The sequence below is a fragment of the Lynx canadensis genome, chromosome D1 (genome assembly GCF_007474595.2).
Source record: "Lynx canadensis isolate LIC74 chromosome D1, mLynCan4.pri.v2, whole genome shotgun sequence".
NCBI lineage: Eukaryota > Metazoa > Chordata > Mammalia > Carnivora > Felidae > Lynx > Lynx canadensis.
In genome coordinates, this window is record NC_044312.2 from 75,051,242 (window position 1) to 75,068,004 (window position 16,763).

The 16,763-nt window shown below is 44.1% G+C and overlaps 1 protein-coding gene across 1 annotated transcript; it reads right to left on the reverse strand.

Annotated features, from left to right (window-relative positions):
- Positions 1–16,550, reverse strand: E2F8 (E2F transcription factor 8). The gene is made up of 13 exons (XM_030333312.1): positions 16,243–16,550; positions 15,787–15,913; positions 13,752–14,030; positions 13,228–13,384; positions 10,261–10,575; positions 9,874–10,035; positions 7,910–8,047; positions 5,933–6,136; positions 5,534–5,621; positions 4,752–5,283; positions 1,253–1,385; positions 750–1,138; positions 1–443 (listed from the first exon to the last, which is right to left on the reverse strand). The coding sequence occupies exons 2-13, from the start codon at positions 15,799–15,801 to the stop codon at positions 261–263; spliced, it is 2,595 nt and encodes an 864-aa protein (XP_030189172.1). The 5' UTR covers positions 15,802–15,913; positions 16,243–16,550; the 3' UTR covers positions 1–260.
- Between the last annotated feature and the right edge of the window lie 213 nt (positions 16,551–16,763).

A 16,763-nucleotide genomic window follows, 5' to 3' on the forward strand; every position in this document is an offset into this window, starting at 1 on the left:
CCCCCCCCCCCCGGCAGTTAATATACCTGAGGTTCAACTTTTTGCTTTTATCTGATAGGACTGATGGCTGAAATTGGCTTAGTACAAATATATGTGTGTGTGTGTGTATGTGTGTGTAGAGAAAAAAGTGTCTGCTTTGAAATTAAGTAAACCCCCAACATATTTACAGTATTTTTAGAGAATGTGTTCTCCAAATCAGTCTGATTATATCTTCTCATTAAACAACTCTTTAGAAAATTAAATGAAGCCAGATCTGTCAATTAATGGACATCCTCTGTCGAGACTTCCAGTTTTCGCTGTGGGACAAAGAGAGTTCCCACGGAGGTTTTATTAGCACCATCGAAATCCATGCAGGATGGGCCCATTGGCTTCATTGGTCCGCCTGGGGTACGGAAGAAACTTTCGGCCACTGACTGTGACCCTTTGGGTGTCACAGGAACAGGCTGATCGGAAAGAGAGGAAGAGGAAAAGGAAGTCAAACCCACACAGATAGGAATGGCCTAATAGCCTCAGAGGGCTGGACCGGAAGGGCATATCGCACGGTAGGAGCCTGGCATAGTTTGCAATCGGCTGGGGGTACTGTGGACTCTCTGGGTACTCTTCCTGGGTTTGGAAGGCAGCTAGGCCTTCAGTCTCCTCCTCCCATCCTTCCCCTCTCCAAAGAAGCAAAGCAAAAGCGAATCTCCTGTGATATTATTTGAGCCTCAATAACCCCAGGAAAAAAATCCACTGAATGGAAATACTCTCACCTGTTGTGCCCCTGTCGCAGCAACTGATTGTCCACTCGGTTGGTTCTGGCCGGGGACTGGAGAGTCGTACCTGGTGGCCCTTCCTTGCTGAGTCCCTGCATTTTCTGGTACAACACTAACAGGGTCTATTCTTGGAGACACAGGAACGGCTCCGGGGCTGGCAGACACCTGCACACTGGGGGAGATGAGTCCCAAGTGCTGCAGTGTGAAGTTTACAATGGCTGAGCTCGGGTTCTGGCCGGGAATGGGGTGGCTCGAAGTGAGAGCCGGGCTGTTCCCGACAGGTACAGCTGCCACGGAAGTTGGTGAGACCATTAGCTTCAAAGGTGTTACATGAAAAGAGGGAAAATTAACAGCAGTGAGTTCGGATGATGTCACTGGAATGACACCTGAAAGACAAGGGGGGAAAATATCTTAAAAGCACAGGCATTTGTCCAAGAAGCTTACAAGGCTTAAGTGAACTTGAGCCTGACCCACATTTGTATAGTTTTACATACACTCACCTGTGACTGGGGAGCTGTAGATCCTGTGGTTTGGGGAAAGTGTACTTGAGTTTTCTTTACTAGACAGAATAGACTCTGCCCCCAGGGATGAGCACTGGGTGAGAGGGATTAAGTATCCTGATGGGAACAAGGTCTAGAAAACAAGGAGGAAGGATTTATTTTACACACAAATATGGAAGAAAAATGGCCATGTGCCTGTTCCAGGACTCCTATCCCTTAGTGGTTGGTTGTCTCATCAGGACCAAAGCGTCCAATGGTATGGGCTATGGGTGGCCCAGCTATATGGCTCCCTGAAGACAATATCCCTCCCTTCTATTCCTGACTTTTGAAAACCATGTGTGTATTAAATGTTATCTGTGGTCTTAGGAAGCGTCCTAAAGCTAGGACTGACCTAGCAGTCAGCCTGTCAAGAGATAGGATCTGCCCAACACATCCCCTCCCACTGACATCCCTAAGTTCTGCTATCAGACTTTTTGGTGTGATGTGGTGCTGTCAGAACCATTTTAATGCCGTTGGATGCCATAATGGCATTGCTGTATTATTCTATGGTTGTTCTTGAATTATGTAGAGTGGTAACTTCCCAGAGTGTTCCGAGGAACCCTACTTCCATGGGATGCAAGTTGTCCCTACTTGAATCGTGGTCCAACCTGCCACGGAAATGGTTAACTGAACAAAGGAAAATGGCGTCTTTACTGGAGAATTCCTGGGGGGCTTTAATGATGGCATGCATTGTAAATCCCCGAGGGGCATCCAGCAGGTAGCATTTCCCAGGCAATTTAACAGCTAAACTTTTGGTAGTATTGGTATTCAAGGAAAACATTTTAAGAAATGTTGATTTAGAGAAGGGGGCTGCCAAATCCTGGGCCAAAATCTGGCCTCCTGTCCACTTTTGTAAAGAACACTGTATGGGAACACAGCCATGCCCATTCATTTGTGTTCTGTCCATACCTGCTTTCTTCTATTTTTACAATGGCATAGCTGAATAGGCAGCACGGAGACCATAGGGCCCACAGAGCCAAAAATATTTACTACCTGGCTCTTTACAGAAAAGGTTTGCTGACCCCTGATTTAGAATAAAGTAATTATACAACTGCAGATGTATTCTTCCTAGCACTTTAGGTTCCGGTGATACCAAGCACGCTTATAACGCGCCAACCGAAGGGCAGGGCGCCAGAGTTCAACAACTATAGTTGAAAAGAGAACTGACTAGTTCATACTGGAGACCCTCGTGGCACAGAGCAAAAGCTTCAGGCAATAAAGTTATATCCTAAAGAGAAATGGCCAGTGTTGGGTTGTGTGTACCCCCCACCACGCCTGCTTGGCCCCCGTACTTTAGCAAACGGAGAGCCTGCATGGGTGGCTGAACTTACCACGAGCAGGCCTGGCAACAGCTAAAAGCAGCTCTTGTAACCTGGGGGCCCTCTTTTTATCTTCCTTCAGATCTTTCTTCTCACCATTGTCAAAACAACAGTCTACACTTTGATCTAGCTGTTAATAGGTCCCATCTTTTCCTTGGGAACCAGCGAATTCCAAATCTGCAAGGCTAACAGTGTTTCACGACACTGCTATTTATCAGTTTTGTTTCTGACATGTTTGGCACTGTTCCCTATCTTTACTCGTTGGTTCCTTGAAAGCCGCAGGAACAGAAAGTTTTAATGGGTGGATTTAGGCGATTTACAAGTAGCTGTTCTTTACTACCGTTCATCACACTCTCTCATGGTACAAGTTACTCTGGTGGCTGGTTTAATTCTTTCAAATCTTTAGCAAAACCTATAGTACTCTAATAATTATTTTTCAATTTTCTACAGACTACGTTCATCACAAAATCTTTCAACCTAAGATGCCAATTCCTTTTTTTTTTTTTTAATTAGAACTGTTAATTAGCAGGTTGAATGAATTTGGTATATTTCAGCTTGCATGCTTCTCATCCAGTCTACATTAGCTCTCTTATCCCTTTCTTCCTATTCTATCAGCCTGTTTTATGGTCATTGCCTGACATATTTGTGTTTGTTTATAAACTGTCTTCTCTCCACCCACAGAAGTGCAGATTCTTAGTAATGTTTGTTGAATGAATTAACACACAAATCTCTCATTTCCTTTGTTCAGCTTAGTCTGTGCTAAAAAGAAATGGTCAAAATGAAGCCGTAGAGATGAAAAGAGAAGCAGGGGCACACGGAAAATCTATCTACTGAAAATCCTAATCCTGAATAACTAAGCGAGCAACAGGAGACCATTATTAAATCATATCCATTGGCCCAAAGAGATTATGGACCTCCCAGAAAATTGAATCAAGCCAAAGCCTTGTGATTTTCCCCTTAGCATGTATATTACATGCAAAATGATAGTATGCCAAGATAATAGATGTTTTGAACGGTTACCATGAGGCCATCCTCAGGGAAGATTTGACAAACTCTAAAGCCTCTTTAATAACAACAGTTGCAGATAATACCCTTCAGCTTATACGGTGCCTTAAAAGGATCACAAGCCCCTTTATGTATATTATCATGTAATAAATTCACTTAACCTCACAAAAACTGTAACGTGGCCCTGGGGCAAGTATTCAAAAGCAACAGTCACCAAAGGCAGGTGCTGGGTTTGATTTGATCCAGAGCACGGTGCTTTATACCCAGTAGATGATCAGGAAAAAGTCATGGAATAAATTCTTTATAGATGTGGAAAAACAAGATGTAGAGAAGGAAAATAACTTGAGTTAATAGCAGGGACAAAATGAGAGATTAACTTCTGCCTCCATGTTTAGTGGTGTTTATTTGGTGATAATGTCCTCCATATGTAATTGTCCTGAGGGAGAAAAATGAGATAGCCTATATAAAAATGCCTAGTACTTCTGCTGCCCGGTATATGGGTAAGCATCTAATAAATGTTAATTCCTTCCTGAACCTAACTCCACCTAGGGAAAACAATTACCTGGAACATCAAAGTCTCTAGAAACCAATGCATCAAGTGTACCTACAATCTGCCAAGATACGCTGAACTTTTCTGTTACATAAAATAGAAATTTTGGTTTAAATTCTAAGTGGACAGTTAAAACAGAGGGGACGGTTTATCTTCCGGGCAACAGATGCCAGGTACGTGACATCCAACAAACATTAGGTAATGACTCAGAAAGCAGGAGTTACAGGAACCCTATGCATCCACCCATTCATTTGGGGTTACGTCTGCTTGTAAATTATTTAAGACTTTCGTGACAGCTGTTTGCATTCCAGTATGTGACACAGCAACAGACTTAAGGACAACCACCCGTGGTGCTTTAAAAAGGGAGCAAATAATCCCTTCCTCCAAAGGTTAAAAATGTCCCTGCCGTCATCCCCGTCAGGGGATTAGCTGTCTGGGGCTTTGTTTGGATTATGGGACACTAAGGAACAGAACCTTGTCTTCTGAGAAACTGCTCTTTGCTCTGGTAAATTTCACAAGCTACCAAATTCTCCTCTAATCAACTGTGCACTTCCTAAAGCTTTACACGGTTCGGGGCTGTACTTACTGTGGAGACACTGTCAAGTCCTTTCAGGTCCTCTTTAAACTTCTTTTTGGAACCACTGTCCTCGAGCATGCTTGCCCTCTTTGAGCCTCTTTCTCCAGCAGGCTCCTTGTCTCGGTTCTTCGCACCTGGTCTCTCAGGCACTGGCTGCAAGCTTCCAGGCCTGGTGGAGGCACCGGATTTGGTGGCGTCATTGGCTGCCTTCTCGGTGGTGGCATCTGTGGAGTCTTTTGATCTTGTAGCTTTAGAAGAGGGGGCGGGGCAGACTGTCGGGCTCAGGCCTTGGGGTGGCGTCACGGTCTGGGCGTGGGCAGGCTGCAGGTAGATGGCATAGGACGGGCCTGAAGGGGCCTGAGGTAGGATCATGGGCACTGCGGGTGACAATGGGCTGGGGATGAGGGGGACCACCCCCAGGGGCTGGATGAGGGGCGGGGCCGTCAGTTCCAGCTCAGCGTTTGCTGGGGTGTGCAGAGGAGACACTGGTTTGCAGTGCCCGCATCTTTCCAGCTGTCCCTTCGCTTTCTTGCTGGGTTCGCTAAAAGACAAGATGTAAAATATGACACAGTGGAAACACATCTTCTCTAAAATGTTCTAAGACTGGGCCAGATTGTAGCCGTGCGTTTATGAAACAAGCAGGTAGCTTCTGCAATGATTGCATAAAAGTTATAGAGAAGACGGTCTCACCAGTCTCCAAGGCTGGTGCATATTCTTACGTAAAGCAAGTAATCCTAACGATGCAACGTAAAAGTAATTCATCCTGCTACTAAAGAGTGTTACTAACCTACCTTGACTGCTCTTCTAACTGCATTTTGCAAATAGCTGCGAGCTGAGCCATTTTACTTGGGAAGGGTGCCGGATTCTGAGCGCTCTCAGCTGATAAAACAGAAAGGGGGGCGGTGGTGTTGGTCACAGCAAAAGAAGGAATGCTCATACAGATAAAACATCATTGAAGTCAAAGGAACAGAAAACACGCACCTCCCTTCCAAATCACATAACCATTAAAACCCACCAATTATTTTTCGTCTTTTCATTCATACGTGGGTTAGGCTTCAAGTGAGTGGATCGGGGTATATGGGTATTGAAACAAATCTCTAACAAGTACCGTAGGGATCAAGTAAGTGAAAAAAAAAAATCAGATAAAAAGGAATTCTTCAGAGCAGAGCCTGATGTAACCGAAAACATACCTTTGCTTGTCTTGATGGGGCTACTGGGAGCAGAATTTATCTTTCTCCGGTCACTTTCTATGCTCTTAACCAGTTTGATCAGAGATGGGTGTCGAGTGAAGTTTGGTTTCCCACGCGTGGAAAAGAGGTTTTTGGCACAGTTGTCTTTTGAAGGCCGCTTCACTTCTAGATCGGAATGGGGGAAAGGAAGGACTTGGCCACGTCCTGAAAGAGAGAAGGGCAGGGGGTCGAAACCCGGCTGGCTCGGCCTCCTCGTAGGAGATGAAGTCAAAGTGTAGGTCGAGAATGATCTTTAGGAATGAAAGCAGCAACATTTATAGAGCACCAGCTCTGGGATAGACACTGTCTGAAGGGCTTTCTGTACAAAACCTTGTTAATCTTATTTTAATGGAGTTCTGAGGTAAGATTTCACACCTCAACATCTCTGAAACCCACAGCATCTTACAGCCAACCAGTGGTGTGCTAGAGTGTAATCATTAGTGGTTTCTCTTTCTTATTATATATATAATATATATATATACTAATATATATAATTGTGCATCTTATAGTCAGTGGAGTCCTACCCTGATGAAATATGGTGGCTCTCACTGCTATGGACTGAATAACGGGGTCCCCTCAAGTCCACAGGTTGAAATCCTAACCCTCAATGTGATGGCATTAGGAGGTGGGGCCTTTGGGAGGTGCTTAGGTCATGAAGGTGGAGCCTTCTTGAGTAAGTGCTCCTATAAAAGAGGCCCCACAACACTCTCTAGTCCCTTCTGCTGTGTAAGTTATGACGAGAAGACAGCCATCTAGATAGCAGGCTCTCGCAAGACTTCCCAGCCTCCAGAACTGCAATAAACTTCTGTTGTTTATAAGCCACCCAGTGTATGGTATTCAGTTATAGCAGCCTGAATGGACGAAGACACTCTCAACAACTCCACCAGGTAGGTACTTCTTAGGAAATGCATCCCCATTTCAGAGACATTCATCAACTGACCTTGCTCTCTCAGCTAGTACAACGTGGACCTGGGATATGAGCCCATCAGTCTGGCCCTGGAGCCTGCACTCTGAATCCCCTGCACCAAAGGACCTCTCTCTGAGATGGCAGTTGACTCTTGAACAGGTTTGGACTCTGCAGATCCACATATATGCAGATTTTTTACAGTGCAGTGCTGTAAACGTATCTTCCTTTATGGTTTCCTTGGTAAGATTTTCTTTTTTCTAGCATACTTTATTATAAGAATATAGTAGATGATACATAAACATACAAAGTATGTTTTAACTGTTTATTTTCTTGGTAAGTCTTCTGGTCAACAATAGGCTATTAGTAGTTAAGTTTTGGGGAGTCAAAAGTTATATGCAGATTTTTTACTGCATTCCTAACCCCTGCATTGTTCAACAGTCAATGTATATTCAAAACTGCGATAACCTTGCAAAGATACCACTCTTCTTCCCATCTTGCAGGTGAGGAAACAGCCTTGGAGATGTAACTTGTTCAAGGCCACATAGCCAGTAAGAGGCTAAGTTTCCCTCTGCCCCCATGGCCCATGTTCCTGCTACTTTAAACATTTCTGCGTGGGATCTTTGATGGAACATAAAATGTCAGAACCCTGGAGCTGAGATGGAGACTAGAATATTGATACTGGAGTGAATTCACTTCATGTTCTCGATGTGTGTAGGCTCTGTTATGGTCACTGGGCAGCCTAACAATTAAGCAATAGTATCTTATGTTTTGTGATGCTTTCCACTTTTTCAGATCCTGTCACGCACAGAGATTCTGCCTCGTGAGTACAGGGTTGGAGGTGTTTTGGCCCTTGGGTTGTTGATGGAACCAGTAGCCAGACTTTCCATATTGGCACTCATCTTTGTCTTTCCAACAACTTATATATGTTCTTTCCATGTGGGAATGTGGGCAGGAAGGGGAAGGGAGAACATCTCCCAACGCACATTAATTGAAAACAATGAAGCAAAGAATGAAGGAAAACAAATACATACCACTGGGATTTGGACTGATTTCTGGGCCTGTCCATTTAAAAGCTGGTTTTCGGCCTCTTTCTTCCGTAACATGAACTTTCTTGATAAGATTCAGGCTACTCAGGACATTAGCGATATCATACAACCTCCTAATTTTTGCTGGAAAATAAAAGATATATACCACTTAATGGAATAATGAAAGATCAAAGGACTTTGCTTCTTGAGGACTTCATATATATTCAAAAAGCTATCCTAGTCATCAATGTCAGGCAGAGAAAAATGTGACTCTTTTAAGTTATTCTGGTGATACTGCGTTAATTCAAACAAGAAAATAGTTTTAAATATTGAAAAGACTGTTACTGCTGGTACTGAATTTAGAAATGATAGAGGTTGAAAAAGGAAAAATGACTTTGTGAGATCACCCTATCGGGAACTATGTTACAGAATTTTTTTAAAAAAAATTTTTTTTTCAACGTTTATTTATTTTTGGGACAGAGAGAGACAGAGCATGAACGGGGGAGGGGCAGAGAGAGAGGGAGACACAGAACCGGAAACAGGCTCCAGGCTCTGAGCCATCAGCCCAGAGCCTGACGCGGGGCTCGAACTCACGGACCGCGAGATAGTGACCTGGCTGAAGTCGGACGCTTAACCGACTGCGCCACCCAGGCGCCCCCAGAATTTTTAATAAAAAGTCCCCATTACTGGTAATCCTCTAATGAAGATTCAGAAGAATTTTATGAACAAATAGAAATAAAGCGTCAATGATAAATGTATTGCTTTGCAACTTGTGACAGTTTATAACAATGAGATTTATTTAGTATCATAAGCATGGAGGGTGCTATAACCCATCAAAATGTGTAAATTAAAAAAAAAAAATTTTTTTAATGTTTATTTATTTTGAGAGAAAGCGAGAGAGAGTCCGGGAGGGGCAGAGAGAGAGAAATCCAAGCAGGTTCTGCACTGCCAGTTCAGAGCCTGACGCGGGGCTCGAACTCACGAACCGTGAGATCATGACCCGAGCGGAGATCAACAGTTGGATGCTTAACCAACTGAGCCACCCAGGTGCCCCCAAATTTGTAAACTTTTATATTGTCCTTATGTTATATGCAGATCACTGATTCGTTAATTCTACACATCTTACACACCTTAAAAAGTTTTATTACAAGAAACTGGTCTTTACTTCCAGCTTGATACCACAAAATTATAAATTGACCTTGTTCTTCGTAGCCATGCCAGAAGGTTTTGAATTCCCTGGGGATGCAGCAAAGTACCCATCCACAGCTCCTGGAATGGTTTCCAAGGCTGTGACTAACTAGCAAAACGCAGAGCTGAAAACTGTCTGGTGAGTCAGAAAAAGCAGGCAGCCCATCCGTAGTGGGTTGAAATTGCACATCTCCCGAGCCAGTCGCCAGTATTACTGCCTTTACTCTCGACTTAATTTTGTCTTTATAGAGACACTATCAACCTGGAGATGTCTGAATATACTTTCATGGGATTAGTGCAGCTTTACAGGAACGGGAAAGGAGTCGGTGTGATGGCTCCCGGGCACTCCCCACAGCGGTCCCCTCGTCAGGCGGGTCCCCTGTTCAGGCTAGCCTCATGCCCTACGTGGAGGTGTGCTGATACCCCCAGAAGACGTGGGCATGCTGCAGACCCTTCCCATGTGCTGAGCACTTCTTTCCACACTCTCCTCTTCTGGAGGCTCCTGCAAAGCCTGTCACTGAGGCGCGGGCAGAGCTCTGCATCGGGAACCCAGCCCAGGCCCCTTTCCTACTTCGAGCAGGTCTGGCTGAACCTATTCTTTCAACTGGGCTGCAGGTCACTTCTGGGAACAATTTTAGAAGAGTTATTTATACCCTTCCCTATAAGAGCAGAGATCTGGGTTCCAGACCCACTTGACAATGTATTGCTCATTTAGACGTTTCTGAGCGACATTTTACGGTTTGAGAATAGGTCCGAAAGCCCACGGCAGTCCTGACACTTACTTTTAAACTTGCTTTTATCCAAATCTTCCACGTGGTCTTCCCCAATTAGAATCTTGGCAGCAATTTCTAGGCTTACTATCTGAGGCGTCGACACCAGAAACAGCATCACAAACTTCTGGCTCATCACTCTTAGAGACTTATCTTTGCGGCTGTTTACAGAAGCTTTGGAGGAGGAGGAGGATTAGAGAATTAAAATTCATGAAGGGACAAGTGACTTCTAAAGTAACAGGGCTAAAAATACCACAACCTGATCAGACAGCTGACAACCGCAGCGTTTTAGCATGTTAAAAGGCAGGATTTGCTTTAGAACTGCGTTCTCTAAGAAACCATTTTCTTTAGACCCAGGAGGAGGGCCCTGTGGCCCAGGCTCTTCCAACCATGGCTCACCTGCCCGAAATTCCACTCCAGGGAGTTCGACAAAACACATGTCCGCGTGTCCATTCTGGCCGGTGTTCGATTTGATGACATGATCCTCTAGGCTGATGGTCTTACCAAAGTCAAACTCTTGTTCGTATTCTTTCTTCTTGATCATCATAATCTGCTCGGCATACTTGTTCTCTTCCCCGACGCTTTTCAAAGTCCCCAGGGTTTTGTGGAGATTATGTCGCCCGTGCCAAGTGTATCTGTTTTTGGCCAGGCGGCTCACCATGTGTAAACTCTCCAGGACATTCACGATATCGTAAATGCGTCGCCGCTCAACATCTGCGAAGAATGAGCAACGGTACATAACGAGGATCAGGTTTTGCAACGTGTAGAGAACTGAGTAACTTTTTCTTCCACGGTTTATGAGTCAGCGGGTCTGGATGACACAATTCTACTTACACTCAACAAAGAGCGTAAGGACGAGCCAGACACGTTTCTGCTCTCATAGCGTGTAAATAACGATAATAGGAATTGGAAAGGTAACATTTATTGAGGACCTACTCTGTGCCATACAGCTTTAGGAGATTTTTATCCTAAACTGGTGAGGCAGGTATTATTATTCACACTTTAATGATGAGGGAAGGGGGCTCAGGCTGCTACGTAGCCCAGGCCAAGGCACGGAGCCAGTAAATGACAAAACCAAGTCTTTTAATATTCTAAACCCCACACATTACAAGCTGGTTTTTTTTTATATTACTCTTCAAAGCACGTGTGTGCACACACATGCACACACACATGTGCACACACACAGGCAGTTGTCATAGAATAGGTACAAAGCACTGAGATTTCTTGCTGTTCCTGGAACCTGCCAGATGTGCCCTTGCCTGAAGGCCTTTTCCTGGGCTCCTCCTTCTGCCTGGAATCCCTCTTTCAGATGCCCTCATCACTCCTCACTTCCATCTTTTCAAGTTCTTGCTCAGATGTCACCCTTTCAATGAGGCCTGACCTGACCACCTAATGTAACATTGCAAAAACACACTCCGAGCCCTCCTGGTCCCCCTCTACCCTGTTCTACATTTTATTTTTCCCCACAGCATGTATCACCTCCTAACATGTTATTATACCTTGCTTGCTATGTGCTTTGCATATCTGTTATGATCTCTCCTTATCTGTCCTTTGCATACTCATCTATTCCCCCCGCTATAAAGTAGGTTCCACAGGAGGAAAGATTTTATTCTTTGTTTAAAAAATGTTTATTTAGCGGGGGAGGGGCAGAGAGAGAAGGAGACAGAGAATCTAAAGCAGGCTCTGGGCTGCCAGGGCAGAGCCCCACACAGGGCTCGAACTCAGAAACCATGAGATCATAAGCTGAGCCGAAATCAAGAGTTGGATGTTTAGCTGACTGAGCCACCCAGGCACCCCAGGGTGTTATTCTTTTTATCCACTGATGTTATCCCAAGCTTTTACAGTATTGCCTGGCACACAGTAGGTGATCAACAGCTACCTGCTGAATTAAAAGTACAGCCTGCAAAGCTACAATTAAGTGTGTGTGACTAGATGAATCTAAACGGCTATTCTTAAAATAGGAAATCAAGTCAGTATTTATAAACACGCATCCGAAGAGCAAAACTTTCTTCCTGGAGTGACAGCTATATATTAAAATATCCTTCCTATCTCTTCAGTTTCAGACTCTGAGATTTTCATGACTCCAAAAGTATCCCAAGTTTACCACAGACCCCTTTCTAGCTGTAACTAGATTCAAGTCTATGAAGACAAGAATAAAGGGGGTAGGAGGATCACAGTAACTTGCCAAACACCAACACGTATTGTCCTCAGAATCGTGCCGAGTGGCAGGCGATGCTAAAGCCCTGCTTCTACTCACAGAACAGGCTCATCACAAACCAGGAAGATACCATTCTCCAGCCTAGCTCTTCAAGGAGAGAGCCAGGGAGCCCAGAGAGTGCAGACAAAAGTTCAAAGTTGTAGCTGTTTTTGAAACAAGTCATAAAACAATGTTGCCTTTCTCGGGCGCCTGGGTGGGTCAGTTGGTTAAGTGTTGAACTGCAGCTCACGACAGGCTCTCACCGTTGGTTCCTGGCTCGTTCCTGAGTTCCAGCCCCGTGTGGGACTCTGCCCTGGAAGCCTGCTTCCCATTCTGTCTCCCTGTCTCTGCCCCTCCCCACTCTTTCTCAAAATAAATAAACATTCAAAAAACAAACAAACAAACAAACAAACAATGTTGTCTTTCTTTACAGCTTCAGAGCTTTTGAAATGCAACCAGAAGCAATCTCCGTTGTGATTTTTTACTTCTGTTTGAAAACTCACGGAAGTTGGAAACTATATGCCTTTATTTTTTTTTTTTTTTTTGAATTTTTTTTTTTTCAACGTTTATTTATTTTTGGGACAGAGAGAGACAGAGCATGAACGGGGGAGGGGCAGAGAGAGAGGGAGACACAGCATCGGAAACAGGCTCCGGGCTCCGAGCCATCAGCCCAGAGCCTGACGCGGGGCTCGAACTCACGGAGTGCGAGATCGTGACCTGGCTGAAGTCGGACGCTTAACCGACTGCGCCACCCAGGCACCCCTGCCTTTATTCTTAAATTAAAAGGGCTTCAGAGGGGCACCTGCGTGGCTCAGTAGGTTAAGTGACTGACGGGTTCAGGTCATGACCTTGCGGTCCGTGAATTCAGCCCCGCATTGGGCTAGGTGCTGACAGTTTGGAGCCTGGAACCTGCTTCAAATTCTGAGTCTCCCTCTCTCTCTGCCCCTCCCCTGCTCACACTCTGTGTGTCTCTCTCTCAAAAATAAACATTAAAAAATAATAACTAAATAAAAGGCTTCAGAGATTTATAATTTCCATGTGGCATTATCTGTGTCGTTAAGAACACTGGCTAGATGAGCGTGGGTCTGAAGGAGTAAGTCCATGAAGTCACTTTAATTATTAACCTGAAATGGTTATATGGTTAAATGGTGAGCTCTTTGCATACTTACTAAGTTCTTCAGCTACTTCATCAAGACAGATGTCATTGTTCACAGCAGGGTTGGGGTAGTTAGGGTATCGTGCTAAGAACTTATGACACAACAATCCTAAACTTTTTTCTTTTCGACTTGGTTGGGATTTCTCATATTCATCTCCAGATAAGTGTTCCTACAAAAGAAGAGGTAAATCATGTCTGAATCGGAAATAGAGTTGGACAGATTTATTAGGGTCATCTGCCCATGACGGCTAACACGCTTAGCTTCAACAGCTGCAAAACTGGGGGTAGAAAGGTGGGAGCCAGTGTAAACTGTGTGGCAGATCGAAAAAGGAGGCTTGTGCTGAAATAAGTCAAAGGCTCAGGATTCCTAGTGCTATATTTGATGGAGTCCTGTGCTCCGAAGCAGGCTAATAAGTCTGTGGGTGTCGATGCTTCATATTGCTGGCACTTCTGTAATAGCTACTCCTCCCTGCTCCTACACACACACACACACACACACACACACACCAGCCTCCTCCCAGCCTTTTGCAAACCTACGTGCAAACAATCTTTGGCCTCAGGTAATCCGTTTCTGCTATCAAACAACCCCCTTTTCTGATCTCTATTTCGTATCTCGGGGCTCACGGCACTGATGAGCATTTTCAGGTTGGCTGTTGGTGTCCACGGTTCTCCCTGGGAGAGTTCCTTGGGCTTGGTGGGCGTGGTCAAAGGGCCAAAGTCAGGCTGTATCTCTGTCAACACTATATTTGCTGCAGTGGATTCTTTCAGAGGTGTTTTCATTAGTCCTCTTTTATGTGGCTCAAAAAAGAGATTTTCCTGGTTTAAAACAAGCAAATAATTAAATCCACCATAAAACAGGATTTATCATACAGCTTTCGATTCTAGAAATTGTACAATAAATAAAATATTGTCAAGGGAAAAGTGCCTATGAGGTTATAGGGCCGATTAAATTAGTAACTATCCCAATGATCACTTGACACTTACTGTCCTTTTTACTAGCTAAATTTCCCATTTTTAATTTTGTAGTTCATCCTATGTTCCAAGAATTGAACAAAAAAACCTTTAAGGCAGAATTTTAAAACCTTTTTGACATCATTTTTGATTTAGAATAGTGTTGCAGTTAGTATAAAGCGTTCCCATACACCTTTCACTCAGCTTCCTCTAATAGGACTGCTAATTTTAAATGACCCAAAGTGACTTTTACACACAACACTGCAATAAGTAAAGGCCTACATGGCAGAAACCATGTCCCATTCATCTGTGTGTGTCTCATCTGGCACATGGCTCCATACACTGAGTGCTCAGTAAAACACCACTGATGTGGAAGAGTCAGAAAGCCAAGGAGACCAGGGTGAGGGCTGGCATATGGTCATACTTACAGGCAAAAGCTAGAAGGGAGCAAAACCCAGAGTGCCGATGAGCAAAGAAAGTCTGCTCTTACAATATTTACCCTTCTCACTTTATAGAAGGAAAAATGGGGCCCCATAAGATAAAATTAGTTATGGTTCCTGGCAGAGGCAGGACTGCGACTGAGACATGATGGTAAATGAATAGCAGTTCACAAGTAAGAGTAATGGAGACTATGTTTCTTCCACTTTTGGACACTGGGGACTTCACACATTCTTACTCTCTATCTATCGCTATTTTAAAGGAAATGCTTGGAATGACAATAAGTAAAAGAACACAGAGACTCACTAATTCCTCAGTGACTTTAGGAACAAAGATTAATGGAGCTGTTTAACATGTCCGTGATTCCTTAGGATTTATCAAGTGCTTTTCTATTTGTATTCTCACCATATCCTACATGTAATTCTGGTCTGCAGAAGAGGAGAGGCTGGCTGAGAGAGGTTACACAGGCCTTGAACCTGAATGTCCTCAATCCAGCTATGGTGTTCTTCCAGGGAAATCAGTGTGACGAATACAATGGGGGACCCTCCTGGGCAGGTGCACCTGAAAGGTGCTGACCCAAGAATGGGATTTCTCTAAAGGCTGCTGTCCTTTACCTCAGACTATCAGACACAATAGCAATTCTCATTTGACTAGTATCTAAACCTTTTAGGAACTTTGCATTTTTCAACCTATCAGTAGCTGGACGCTGATCAAGACACCCCTACTGACAATTCTTATTTACAAAATGCCTATCTCACAAATAGTATTTATGGCCCCCAAGTTTAAGAAGCTGCTGATTCAGTAGAAAATCATCTCAAAAAGAAATCTGATCTCAAATCACGTCAGATGCCCTCTCTAAATTCTAATTGTTCAAGAATTCTGAGAAATATCATAATGCAGCTAACGAATTTTAGTATTCTTAAAAAAATACCTTTTCTCTCTGCTTATTTCTTTGAGACTTCCATTTGCAATCAAACTATTAAAAGCTTTGGGTTACCTTAACTCTGGCCAAACTCTTCCCTTCTTTAAAAATTAAATTTCCCTTTCTTCTGGGTTTTTATAGAAGCTAACTAAAAAGGGATGTAGCTTTAATAAGATATTGGATATGGGAAAACCATAGGGTTAAATCAGGATGGCATTGCTTTTAAAACTGCGAGGATGAATACTAAAGTTAAAAAGGTACCTTTTCATTCTCCATTCTGTAAATTTCTCATACATTTAGAGTTTCTTTAAAAATGAAAAACTGGAGTTGCTCCCAACACCCTGATGGTTTAAGTAGTTCAATCAGTTCTATTAAAACGTTTAATATCCTTAAAAAGAAAAGGAAATAGAAAAAGTTAAAGAAAAATAAAACCAGGAGATCGGCTGAATATTCCCTCATGGACACCAGAGGCCACTTAAACAAAGACTAACGAAAAAATGACAAATTACATTTACATTTTATTCCCGACCAGAGATCACGCTCCTGGGCAGAGAACTCCCATCAAATGCCAGTAAATTCCTTCAGCAAACCGATCCACTGTCATGAGACTCAAAGCAAACCACAGAACTTCCAGTGACAGCTTTCTCCCACCTTCAGGGACGGCACGCCATTCTCCAGACCCCACCGAAAAGGACTGTAGCAAGCACTAACACCCACCTGTTCACAGGTCAGGGTTGGGGACGGAGCCAGCGTCCCAGCCCTGCTTCCGGCTGAGCAGACACGTCCCCAAGCATCTGGATAAAAGTGTACATCTTGATGCCTGAACTTTTCCCCTGACACACACTTGCACAGGCTCAGCAGTAAAGACTTGGGAAATAGCTTGATGGGAAACTTCCAAATTCAGTTCTTAAGTTCCGAACATACTCCGGGTATTTAAAGAGCGCCTTATGATTAAGACTTATTCTCTTTTTAGGACATCCTTAAAGATGAAAGGCGCGGTGTACTCTCAATTCGGGTGGCGCGTTCACGCCACGATGTTGGATCTCACCAAGGAGGCTGCATTGGTTCAGTAAAGCCACCAGGTACAGTCCCCCGGCCGCCACCCGCTCCGCGCCCCGCGCACTTCCCCCTCCGCCCAGCCAACTACCCCTCCCCCCGGGCCCAGTCCGCGCGCCACCAGCCCTGCAGTTCCCGGACAGCATCCTCGCCGTTCCCAGGGCAACGATTCCTAACCAATC

Bases quoted from the DNA above. Each gene is read 5' to 3' on its own strand.
- E2F8 (XM_030333312.1), bottom strand. The intron at 10,576-13,227 runs GTAAGTATGCAA...CATTCTTCGCAG, and splicing joins TGAAGTAGCTGAAGAACTTA to ATGTTGAGCGGCGACGCATT. The intron at 1,386-4,751 runs GTAAGTACAGCC...CTTGTTTTCTAG, and splicing joins GACTTGACAGTGTCTCCACA to ACCTTGTTCCCATCAGGATA.